This window comes from Symphodus melops (assembly GCF_947650265.1).
Source record: "Symphodus melops genome assembly, chromosome: 2".
NCBI lineage: Eukaryota > Metazoa > Chordata > Actinopteri > Labriformes > Labridae > Symphodus > Symphodus melops.
Genome location: NC_136692.1, coordinates 4,362,003 through 4,373,986, shown reverse-complemented (window position 1 = coordinate 4,373,986; position 11,984 = coordinate 4,362,003). Strand labels below are relative to the sequence as shown.

At 39.5% G+C, this 11,984-nt stretch overlaps 1 protein-coding gene across 1 annotated transcript; it reads right to left on the bottom strand.

Moving 5' to 3' along the window:
• Positions 1-276: 276 nt before the first annotated feature.
• Positions 277-3,969, bottom strand: LOC306819989 (uncharacterized protein; the record flags this gene model as incomplete). The annotated part of the gene is made up of 3 exons (XM_079337615.1): positions 3,809-3,969; positions 1,060-1,370; positions 277-753 (listed from the first exon to the last, which is right to left on the bottom strand). Exons 2-3 carry the CDS (start codon positions 1,261-1,263, stop codon positions 277-279), a joined length of 681 nt encoding a protein of 226 aa, XP_079193741.1. The 5' UTR covers positions 1,264-1,370; positions 3,809-3,969.
• Positions 3,970-11,984: the final 8,015 nt, after the last annotated feature.

Sequence of the window (11,984 nt, the reverse complement as noted above, 5' to 3'; positions counted from 1 at the left end):
TCTGTGTTTTCTCCTGTGACACCAGACGTTAACTAGAGGAAGCATGTATAGAGGCGACCCCTCGATCTAATTGTTGCTGTGTTCAGTGCGTGGTGCCGTTTTTTTAAAGATTTATTTTGGGGCTTTTTGTCTTTTAAGTTCAATTTAAATAGCAGAGCAGAACGAGTGGGACATCGGGGAGGGAGGGGGGGGAAGAACGCGTGGGAAGGAGCCACAGGTCGGAACTGAAAATGCTTAAAGAAGAAGAAATAAACAGTAATTCTTCTCCGCATGTTATCAAGAGGAGCTCTGCGTGTGAGAGGAGAAGAGAAAAAACAGGGAGTAAACGACACATTTCAAACATAGTTTAGTATCTTTCGGTTGTACCTGTGCAGCTGGGGTGGACGTCTGCTGCCGGCCGAGGCCTTGACCCTTCGAGGCACAGACCCCCTCCTCCTCTTCATCCTCCTTATCATCATCATCACCTGCGGTTTCCCCATCAGAGATGGAGATGACATCGGGCCCCGAGTCGATCACGATGACTTGTTCAAAGAGTGTTTTTGACTTCATCCCTTTGGGGTTACTTTTCACCTTCTTCTTTTTCTCTCCCTCCTCCTCCTCCTCCTCCTCCTCCCCCTTCATCATCTTCTTCTTCTTCTTCTTCTTCTTCTTCATCATCAGGTATTGCTCGATTTTGCTCAAATCAGGTGACTGAGGCATTTTTTCTCCAGTTTGTTCTTTTCCCTCGTCCGCAGTCTTCTCCGACACCTCAGGCTACAGATGAAACCACAGCAGAGTGAATGAATGAAAGACTTTATTATAAACCAAAAATTCAAAGAAAATAACAAAGTAAAAGTGTCTAAAAAGGAGTAAAGTAAAACTTATTTATCCCAAACACTTTCTTCTATTAGTTTAGCTCTCTCTCTCTTTGGGTTCAAATATGTTTGAATATATAAATGTGTTTGTAAATCTCCAGTAATCTTTGATTCTCCTGATCTTATTTTCTTATTGGAAGGAGATTGAGCCACTTTGAAAGACGAGCTATCTGAGAAGTATCCAAGTATGTGTTATCGAGCTTACCTCAGGCTGCTGGCTGTCCTGGCGCTCCCCCTCCTCTCCGGCCTCCCCCTGCGTCTCCATGAGCCCGGCGTTAGACGAGTAGTGGAGCTGGCTGTAGAGGTGGAACTCCAGCTCGCTGTTGACCTCCGAGACCTCAGAGTCTGCTCCATCCTCTTGATAAAGATTATCCTCCAGCTCCTCGCGGTCCTGGTAGGTGCAGTACATCTCCCCAACACACACTCAGCAGAAACACACACACACACACACACACACACACACACCTTCACAACACTCTCACTTGAGGAGACGGAGAGCCCGGCAGCAGAGGCCGCCTGCAGGGAAAAAAGCTGAATGAGTCACAACAGTCAAGAAAATAAAAATGTGATGACAACATTATTATTCAATTCTGTCTTATAATAATCACAGGATAGTAACACGTGAGTTTAAATGGGCCATTTGCAAAACTCCATTTTAATGAACTACTCAATCTGTTTTTCTTTCATAACATCAAGGAGACCAAATGAAAACACACTTCAAGCTGCAGTCATTTCAATATTTACTGTTTTTAAGAAGCTGAAAGCATCTCCTGTTTAAAGGTCTATTCATTTATCTGGATTCTTGAGGGTTATTTCCTCTCAATCAATGTACAGATTATTTGAGTTCTCATCTTTGCAGTTATGTTATCAGCATCTAAATCTATCCATGCCGATGAACTTTAAGATAACAGGGATCTTTTTAAAACACATGGTATCCAAGAGTTTCTCTGACAATCTTACTGGCCAGCTTTAAGAACTTGAAGGGAGCCGACTTTGCTCTGGTTTTTAATTCCATGAGGGCTTGTTAACACAGCTGAGAGAGAGAGAGTGGATCTTCTGCACTCAGCTTTTAAATCTTTGATAAAGAGCATGTTGTAAGAAATGGCTTGATCCCGGTTCATCGGCCGCTAAATCAGGAAAACAGACGTCGACAGGACATAACAAGAGGAGGCACTGTAAGTTTAACAAACTGTACATTATAACTTAAAAAATATAGAATTTGAAAATGTTCACAATCTGTCCTTCTCTCTCTCTTTCTCACACACACACACACACACACACAGTAGACAGAGAAGGGGCACTGGCCCATTGCTCTGTCCAGTCCTGCGTGTCTGTGCCATGATGGCTGGAGATGATTGGCTCCCAGACCGCACACACCACAGAAACGCCACGCTACACGGTCACAAGCCGGCCGCCAGGGATTAAAGGGACAGAAAGAGGAGTCTTGGCCGGCTGGTGGGGGAGAGCGACAGTTTTGAAGTTTAGCGGTGCCCAGAGACCTGGAGCTGACAAATGACTGGCTGTGTTTTACACTGGTGGATGTACGAGTACTTAGAGCCCCAGCACAGACATGGTCCACCGGCACAGGTGTGTTCACTTAATCCGTCCAATCAAAGCTGTGCTCAGAACTGTACGGGTATATATGGACTCCACTTGACTGACACCTCCTCCGACTCTCCTGTTAGCTTTGTTGTGTCTTTTATCTCATTACAGGGAATAGTTTGAGGGAGAAAACTTCACATTAAATCATAAAAAAGAGATAGATATCCGTTACGCTTCTTCCTGTTCTGGTATTGTGCGTTTCTCTATTCAAGCCTAATTGGACACTTTAATCCATCATAAGCACTGTTGAAGGAATTGTTAGCTGATTTTCCACATTGTCTTGATAATGCTCACAATTATTGCCAGTGACTTCATCTGGAAACACAAGCTCCAATGTATCCGCTGTTCAGGATTCAGTGGGAGCGAACAGGAGATGGAGTGAATATTAGTGGGATGGGGATGCAACACGAGTATCTTGGAGACAAGTGAAAATGATTGAAAATGTCTGTTTTTCAGTTTATACCGTGTGTTATACTTCTATTCAACCTTCCTGGTGGGGAAGATTGTTTTTTTCCCCACAACATTTTATTTTACGATTACAGGCCACTTTGTAAAATGAAATGTATAAAACATGTAATCATTTTGTTATTCATACTTATACATACTTAAGTTATTCCATATCTATATTTATAACTACTTTATTGTGTTCAAAATCAAATGTAAAGAACAAATCCCCCCCAGAATACATAAATGCAGTATTTCTGATAATAGCTCATACAAACTAAGTTTAAATATGACAGCCAGATTAAAAACAACTGGGAACAGATGCACATTAAACCACATACTGTCAGTATTTCTGCCAACTTCTTTTAAAAGTAATGTTTGTGCAGGAGAGTTTACTGTGTTTACATAATGCCATCATGATCCTCTAATGGAAAAGTAAGGCTATGTAAACTGTTACTGAGTGAATTGATTTAGGAACCTGAGAAGGCCAGTTATCATGGTGTTTGCAAAGCTGCAGAAATGCCAGTGTATTATGTATATGTCTATAATGCAAACATGCTGCAGTTCTGCTTGTTGTAGTGTCTGCTAACTCAATGCTAACGAGCTAGCAGCTCTATATGCAGCTGTTTATATGTCACTCAAGCTCATTGTGCCAAAACATATAAGGACTTAGCAAACTGTCTCCTAGCTGTGAAAGAACCTCTTCTCTTCCACATGTCGACAGACCTCTGGTTAGCATGTGTGCCTCCAGTCTGCCCACGTGCTCACGAGCCGCCGGTCGAATGTAAACAGGAAATCACTTCAGTCACAAAAACGCACGAAAGAACAAATAAACATAGAAATGACGGCGCCCTACTGAAAGCCAATGCTGCATGTGTTTATTATTCACACATAGTTCTTTAGCTTACCTTTAACCAACAGACTGGAGCTGTTGTAGAAGTTACAGCTGCTCTCCTGCCTCCAGTCACAGGGAGTCAAACTAAACACTTCCGGGTTCGTCGAAAGGGGGAAAAACGGTTGGCCGAGCGTAACGTTTCACTGAGTGCGACGAGGCTGCACAGAAATGTAGTTTTAGAGTAAAACTTGGGACAGTGCTGCAGACTGAGACGATCAAGGACTGCAAAAAGGAGTTACAAAGGCTGAATATTTTGTGAAACAGGAATTTAAACGTCTGAGATGAAGTCATGTGTTTCGGGAAAAAAAAATCAATAAAATAATGCAAAATTACTCAAAACTCAAAAAATTCAAATTAACCTTTCTCCTTGTGTTTCTTCAGTTATATTTTAATATTCCCTGTATGTAAATATAACATCATGCACTCCTTGGTAGTTACATAATAGCTTTTAAAATGTAACAAGAATGTAGCCTACTTGTTAATATTTCCTTCTTTTTTTTTTTTATTTCACTCACTTTATTTAATTATCTATATATTTGATTTGTCTATTCATGTAGCATTTTAGTTTTCATTTTACGATATATTTATTGTAAATCGTTTTAAAAAATAAATAATTAAAAATAAATTCGGTTTGTTTCCAACTGAAAAGGGACAGAACCAATCACAACGTGGAAGGCGGGACATAAACGTAGGGATGAATTTTGATTGGGTCGTTAGCTTCGACAAAGCTTTTTCTATTGGTCTGAAGATGAAAGTTTTAGCGTTTTCAAACGTGAGAGAAAATACAGTTGTAAAAATACTCATATAATGCTTTATTAGAATATGTTTGGCAGATAAGTGCTACAATTATTTTAATAAACAAACACTTAACACAGGGGTTTTTCTAATTTCTATAGTTACATCATAAATTATACTGTTTATTGGTGAAATAAGAAAGCTTATTGTATTGTAAAGGTGTTGAGGTGGTGTTAATGCAACTGTCAGAAAACTCAGCAGATGAAGTAAGAGAAAGTCTTCAACACGTTCCACTTATTTTTCTTTTTTTCTGTGCTTTTGTTGGATTACAGGAAGCTGCTTATGGCAGCCAACATAGTGGGGTGAAGTGTTGCTACGAATGGAGGACGTCTGTCTGTCTGAACGGACAATGTAAGTGAACGTCTTCAATATAATGTCAACTACATTTGAAATGTGTTTTGCTTCGGGCTCAGATGCTAGCTAGCAAGAGTTGTGTGTCGCTCGTTTCCATGGTTACTTCACGTGATCTGAGCCAACACGCTGCGCAGACTCAGAGCTGATGCGTTTTGTAAATCCACTTGTGATTTTGTGGAGACTTGTATATTTATTTTTCGTCGTTTGTGTATTTTTTTTTTCTGCTTGAACTTCAGTTTAATGCAACAGCTCTATTTCTTCATAACTCTTTCCTGTGCTTATAACTTCATCTCTTTTGCACTACTTATTTTATTCACATTTCTTTCACCTTTTTCACCCCCTGTTGTGAATTATAAAATATGTCTATGTCTGCTTCTGATTTGCTCACTGGTAGTGTCCTGAAAAAAAAATGCTTTTACATTATGAAGTTAGGAACGCCCATTTCAATTATACACCTAGAATAATCTCCCCAAACCCTTACATCTAGTTCTGAGTTTATCCACCTATTGATGACATTGTAATTGAATAATAATCGTAACCACTCTGATGTCAGCGAAAGAGCTGATGATTTTAATCAAATCACAACAAAGTTTTCATCCACTGTGAAGCCTTAAAATGAACAAATCTCTGAAGTGGCCTGTGTAATTTTTGCCTGTTTGTAGCAAAGCATATAAGGAAATCACAAATTCTCATCGCCTTAGCAAAAAAAAGAAAAAAAGTGAATCAGTTTTTCCTGCCTTGTCTTAGCTGTTTCTGAGCTGTGTCTATTTATTTACTTGTTGGATTGTTTTGTTGTTTCGTTTCAGTCTCCAGGCTCACATCTTACAATTCAAACAATTCAAAGTTGAATTTGCTTTAACATAATGTTTTAGATCTGAACCTTTAAATCAGGGATCTGAAGGGCTCTGCTCAAGACTGATGGGCATTTCAACTGGGCATCCTTGGTTCACTTCCATTTAGGGTTATTTCTTTAAATTCACTGTCACCCCAAATAACAGAAAAAGGGGTGGGAGGGTCTCTGAGTAACAGACATGGTTGACCTATTCTATAATGCAAATTATTATCAGCTTATGGTTGCAAATAGTAATTGTATGTTCCCAGAGACAACCCTGCGACGACATCATTTTGAAACATGTACTTTGATTATAAATGTTATTTTCTAGGCTGACTCCTTGGACAGAGTACTTCTTCTTTTTGCAGACAAAAGGTCCAGCTGGGCTCTTGTTTAACCGCCTCCACGGACTATTATGACTCTGATGGATGCCAGGCATGTTCACCTTTCCCAATAAGACACTAATATTAACTAGCAATGCTGGAATATGTGCTGGGTATATGCGTGCATGGACCTGCAGGCTTGTGCTATTATTACATGTTGATGGGAATGTAAATCTATATGTAAATGTAATTCAACATACTGACTATCGCCATCAGTCATATTTATAACACACAGGGTTCAGCAAAATTATGCCACCCTGGCTCCCATGCAGACTATGTAACATTAACATCCACATCACCTGCCCCCACCAGCCCGTCCATATCATGAAAGTAATTTTGAACTCTGTATATCCAACTATAGGCGTCACCATTACAATGAAAATGAGCAAATGGCGTTGTGATAGGGAATCAGAGGGTGAATGCCATCTGATCCCAGAGGTTTTTCCAAGCGTGTCAACTTGTAAAAGGCCATCACAGAGTTGGATTGTTCCCTTTTGAAAGGTTATAGGCTGCAACCCATGTTTCAACTCTGTCACCCCTTATAGCCCATGTATACATCTGAAACACACACACACACACTTCATATCCTGCATCTGTTTTGTTTTTGGGGAAGGGCTCTCTGCCTCCTCTGCTCCTCATATCTCTCCCTAAATTGGATGCAGGGTCGGGATGCCTCACTGCCTCGCTGAAATTGTGATGTGGCTGCCTGATTTTGGGTTCCATGCATCCTCCGGTATTTATTATTGTTATTTTTTAAAAAGGTAGAGGAGGCCAGCTGAATGAAGGTTCCTGGTTCAGTGCTTCATCTCTGAGCATCCAGACTAGTGGCGTGTTGAAGGTGGATGGAGAGTCCAGGACAGGGATTTAAAGTCTCCCCATTTCCAATCACACATTCCAGAGGGACGGTTCTGCCTGATGAATGATCTTTATTGAGGAGAGGGAGTTAAAAGAAGCATGTCATTGCTCTCATTTGATGCTGTTTGTATGTGCTATAGAGGCACTTACTTTCATTTTGTGCCAGACGCTGCAGCCGACTCTGACAATGGAAAGGTTTATCAAAACAGGATTTTTCCCCGTTACTGTGGTGCATTGGCAATATTCGGAAACTGATGGTTACTTATTTACAAAAGTAGTCGTTTAAAGGCTAAAAATGAGCCGACTGTGTCCTGAACTCTGTGCTTTTCTTGGATTTTGTCTGTGTGATGAGACACTCAGGAGAGGATTCACCGAATGGGTTTTTTTTAGGACCTGAAGTGCGTCTTGTAAAAATGGCCGGCAATGTGCAGTTGTTTGATAGACAAGCGAAGTGCCATTTTGGAAAAAATATGTAATTGATGTGATTTTGTGGCGACAGAAAAGCCCCCTTGTTTTATCTAATCTTAAAAGCTGGAATAGCAAAACATCTGGTTTTATAATATTTTATAGTTTTCTTTGACATTGAGACTTTAAGAACCTGTGAAGGACATCTCTGTTGGCCAAGAAAGTACTTTAATTGAAAAAAAATGGTCAGCAAATTCAACAAAAGGATGAAAATACCGTAGTGCGTAGTTGCTTTAGAAATAATTTATGAGTTGTCCGGGAACACTCAGATGTAGATTCGAGCTGTAACTGGTTGCATCAGCTTGTTTCAGTCCTGTGAGCTCTGCTGAAAACAAATCTGCTTCCTTTTCTGCTGCAGCTGCAAGCTTCCTTGTTACTGTATGTATGTAAATACAACCAGCCAGCCTGTATCAAAGCAGTCAGGCAGGAGGAATTCCATCTAAAAAAAAAAAAAGAAAAAAAAAAGAATCGCCCTGGATCAGCGCTTCTGAACAAAAATGGCTCCCATGCATCAGCCATATGGGGCCCTCTGTGCTGGAGTCTCCCACACAAACACTGCAAGTACAGCACCCGAAGTGGCAGAGTTTTTCTCTCACTGCTACACACCACACTTTGTTTTTATCACTTTTCAATCATATTAACATACTGTAGGTGTTGTGTTTTTGTTCATTTAGATGGATATCACAGCATCAAATAGCTGAGCGGGATAAGAAACTGGCGGTGTATTAGAGGGATTCAGTGGATTCTGGAGTTAATATGCCAAGTAGAGCATGTAGTAATCAGCAGCGTGGCTCACACGCAGGAAAAAAAACAAATGATCAAACACAGCCGCAGGGGAGTGAGGACTTGATGACAGGAGCAAAAACCTAAAATTCTCAGCCAGGTAACAAAATATTCCTGCGCTTTCCCAATCATCCTGCTACACTGGTATTACTGCTCGGCCTCCAGAAATGACAACACCAACAGCTTTGACAGAGGCTCAAAATACATGTCTGGGAAAGCAGCAGGATTAACAAGCTCCATTTTTAATTTAGCTTTTTTCATGTATTACAGATTTTTGCCTTCTTAAAATTATACATCCAAATGAAGTAGCTTTAACTCCTTCAAGAGGTCCCCAAAATACATGAAGTGTCACAAATTCTGCAAGGTAAAAATAAAATAAAAAAATTCTGCTGTTTACACAGACACTTATCTTTTTATCTTTTGTGAGATGGACAACAAACGCCTTAAAATGATTTTTTGAGCGTATGAGAAAAATTGGTAAAAAAAAAAATCAATTAAGCTTAGCACACTTCTGTATCACGATTATTACAAAACATTATAAGGAGCTTTTTTGACAAATGCATTCACAAAACATTAGTTGTGGTTAAATCAAAGTACATGATCAAATCAATGCAAATTACTCTAATATTTCCCTTAGATTCGGTGGCTCACTTACCTGATAAGACTCGATGAAAACATTGGCCATGCTTTTTAAAAGCTTCCATTGATCCTTATAGTTTGCTCCTCTCATTTTTTTACGCAGTTGGCAAAATATAGGAACAATAAATGATAAATACAAAGTGGAGTGTCACCTTTCTGACCATGTCAACAAAGACTAAAAATGTAGAAGCTACATGAAAGTAGAATTGATTGTAGATGTGTCGTATTGTTGCTGGTGTTAGTGTTATGGCTCATCAGTTAGATGTGTCCTCTTATCAGCTCAGCCTTAATCTATAAATAAAACACTCCGAGAGAACATTACTCTTAACTCTCAGCCTTTGTTACCTCCGTGTTCAGCTGTGATCGGGGTTTTTAGCTTTTAGTGGTCAAATGTAGAAAAAAGAAAGACTTGTGACACAGTTTCAGGAAACCAGGACTCCTCCTTGTTGATGCAGATTGGGCTTCTCTTTTGTGTTTTAATAGGTGTTTAACCTCTCTTCTGTTTGTCCCTGCTCAGAAAGTTGAACAATTACAAATTTTAAATGAAAAGCTTATAGATCAACCCCCCTATACACACACACACATACCACACACACACTCCAAAAGCACCTTTTTGTGAAGCTCTGTGATCAACAGTATGTCTGTGCTTTCAGCAGGAAAAGACCAAGAGCGAGAGAACAAGCCTGACAACACCTTTTGAGACCGGACCAAGTGACTTGTGCCTATGGGGATTAAATTTGTGAACAGAAGCTCTATACACTCGCACACATACACACACTCGCAAAGTCCCCACACACACACACCCACACACTCTGCGGCCGCACGATGCCACAACACCTCTTTCTCAGCTGTGAGTATAAAACCACATTGACAGGAGCCTTGTCCTCTCTTGTCCAACGGTCACGCTGAAATGTTTACCTTTACATACAAATGGCCTGGTGTCATGTTGTGTCACATAATGTTTCATGGACAAATAATGTGTCGCATTTCTCAATCCGCCCTGCAGCCCTTAAGCCCCCTTCTTCTTAGCTTCATAGTCACAGCAACACCCAGGCACCATGGCGGTAAAAAAAAGAAAAAAAGAAAAGGGGACCCTGTGTCACCACAGTGAAGTGCCACCCGGAATTAAATCCCAGGGATACAGAGGTGAGCTCAACCAGCATGGAAAACAACAGGGCCAAGTTGCTTTGAAATGATATCAGTGTAGGTTACTTTCACAAAGTGTACAAAATGTGAGACAAAGTCGGATCTAAAGCGGCTCTATGAACGACCAAAGAAACATTCCTGCCCCTTCAGACCTCTTCTTGATAGGCATTAAGGATTTATCCGCACATTTTCCAGAACAAAATGAACACATTGCTTCTAATAAAGAATCAGAGTATGATCAGACATGGTAGCACCAAACACATGAGCAACCAAACAAACATTAATTCAAACAAAAATGAGACTGATTCTTGAACAAAACAAACGTGTGGTTTTTAAGTGATAATTGAATATTTAATATTGAGAGGGAAACTTTATTGAAGTTTGTGGGCAGAGAAAATATGCATTGTATCCCTTCATCCATTTTAGGCAAAGATCTGCTCTTTTTGGCACAGGAGCCACTGTTTATACCCCAAATCAATACTTTATAGAAAAACACATTAATCCCAAACTAACTTATGTTGTAAATGTGTGTTTAAATCTGTTCATTTTTGCTTTGAGGTAAAGTAATGTGGTTGTAAATGACTCAAAAGGAGAACATTGATGGAGTGAGAGTTGCAGACTGCTAACGTATATTTTACTTCTTTATTTATACTTTTACTTGTCGTGACTTTCTTATCCTTAAGCTTCTTAATTCCCACTAATATTTACACGTCTTTTTACACCTCTGCATATTTCTGATGGTGTGGTGATTTGTGGAGGTTTTATTTTTATTGGTTAGTTTGAGAGATTTAACTGATTAGAAAGACACAAAAATGTGAACAACTCCATGGCAACTTTTCTTATCACTGACTTTATGTTAAAGTCTGCTTCCAATACTGTAACACTAATAAGTATAGTGAAATGTTGTGGCTAAAAAAACACTTTATTCATAAAGCTCTCTCTCCCGCACGTATACTGTGCCAGGCCTCCTTTACGCACTCTCCTTTAGTGGTAATCTAAACTGTCATGGTCAAAGACTGAAGTCCCAGAGAGACACACAGCGTCTCCTCCTGTGTGGACGTGTTTACTTATTGTTTCCAAACGTCCCTTTAGTTCTTCTCTCTCGCGCTTTAATGCGATTCTCTCCGGTTCCGCTCGGTCAGAGCTCGGGTCACCGGTCCAACGACGACCTCCCCCTCACATTAATGACATTAATTAGCACGCGGGGTGAAAAACAAACAAGCAGTGATTAATATCGAAACTATGGCGAATTCTTTCAAGGCAAACCAAATACGGAGCGACAGCCTTAGGTGACAAATAAAAGGGTAGCTTAATAGAATAATATCATATGACCATATCATACTAATATCGTATATTGATTCATGAAAGTAGGGCTTTCTAAATGTTACATGGCATAGGCCTATTGTCTCTCGACTATAAAGTCTAGAGATAAGATAATGTAAAACGTCATATTAATAATGTAGCACTTTTTTATTCTAAAACAATAAATGAAAAAACATAACTATTATCTCATTTTCCTGAGTAAGAAACTTTACTAAGAGCATTACAAATATGGTGTTCCTACATCTGTCATTGCATTTGTCTTATCCTGTGAAAAATTGACCTTAAAAAAAATAATAAGAAAAAAATAGGGATATTTTCTTCAAATTTGGGCTAAATTTCTATGTTTTTTTAAAATATGTCCCTGCCCTTCTTTTACCTCACTGTAAATCTGGTCAAATTACCCAAATTTAACTTGCGTGATATAACAACTGTGTTTCTTAATATAGTGCATTCTTACAAAGTCTGTCTTTATACCTTTAGGAAGTGAATGCAGCCATGGCTCTGCATACAGAATCAAGTTTTGGGCCTGAAAGGATAAAGGCAAGACACAATGTATTCTACCTATGTGGAAAAGAGTGAAAACTGCATATATAGACTGTTTTTTTATAGAAAAT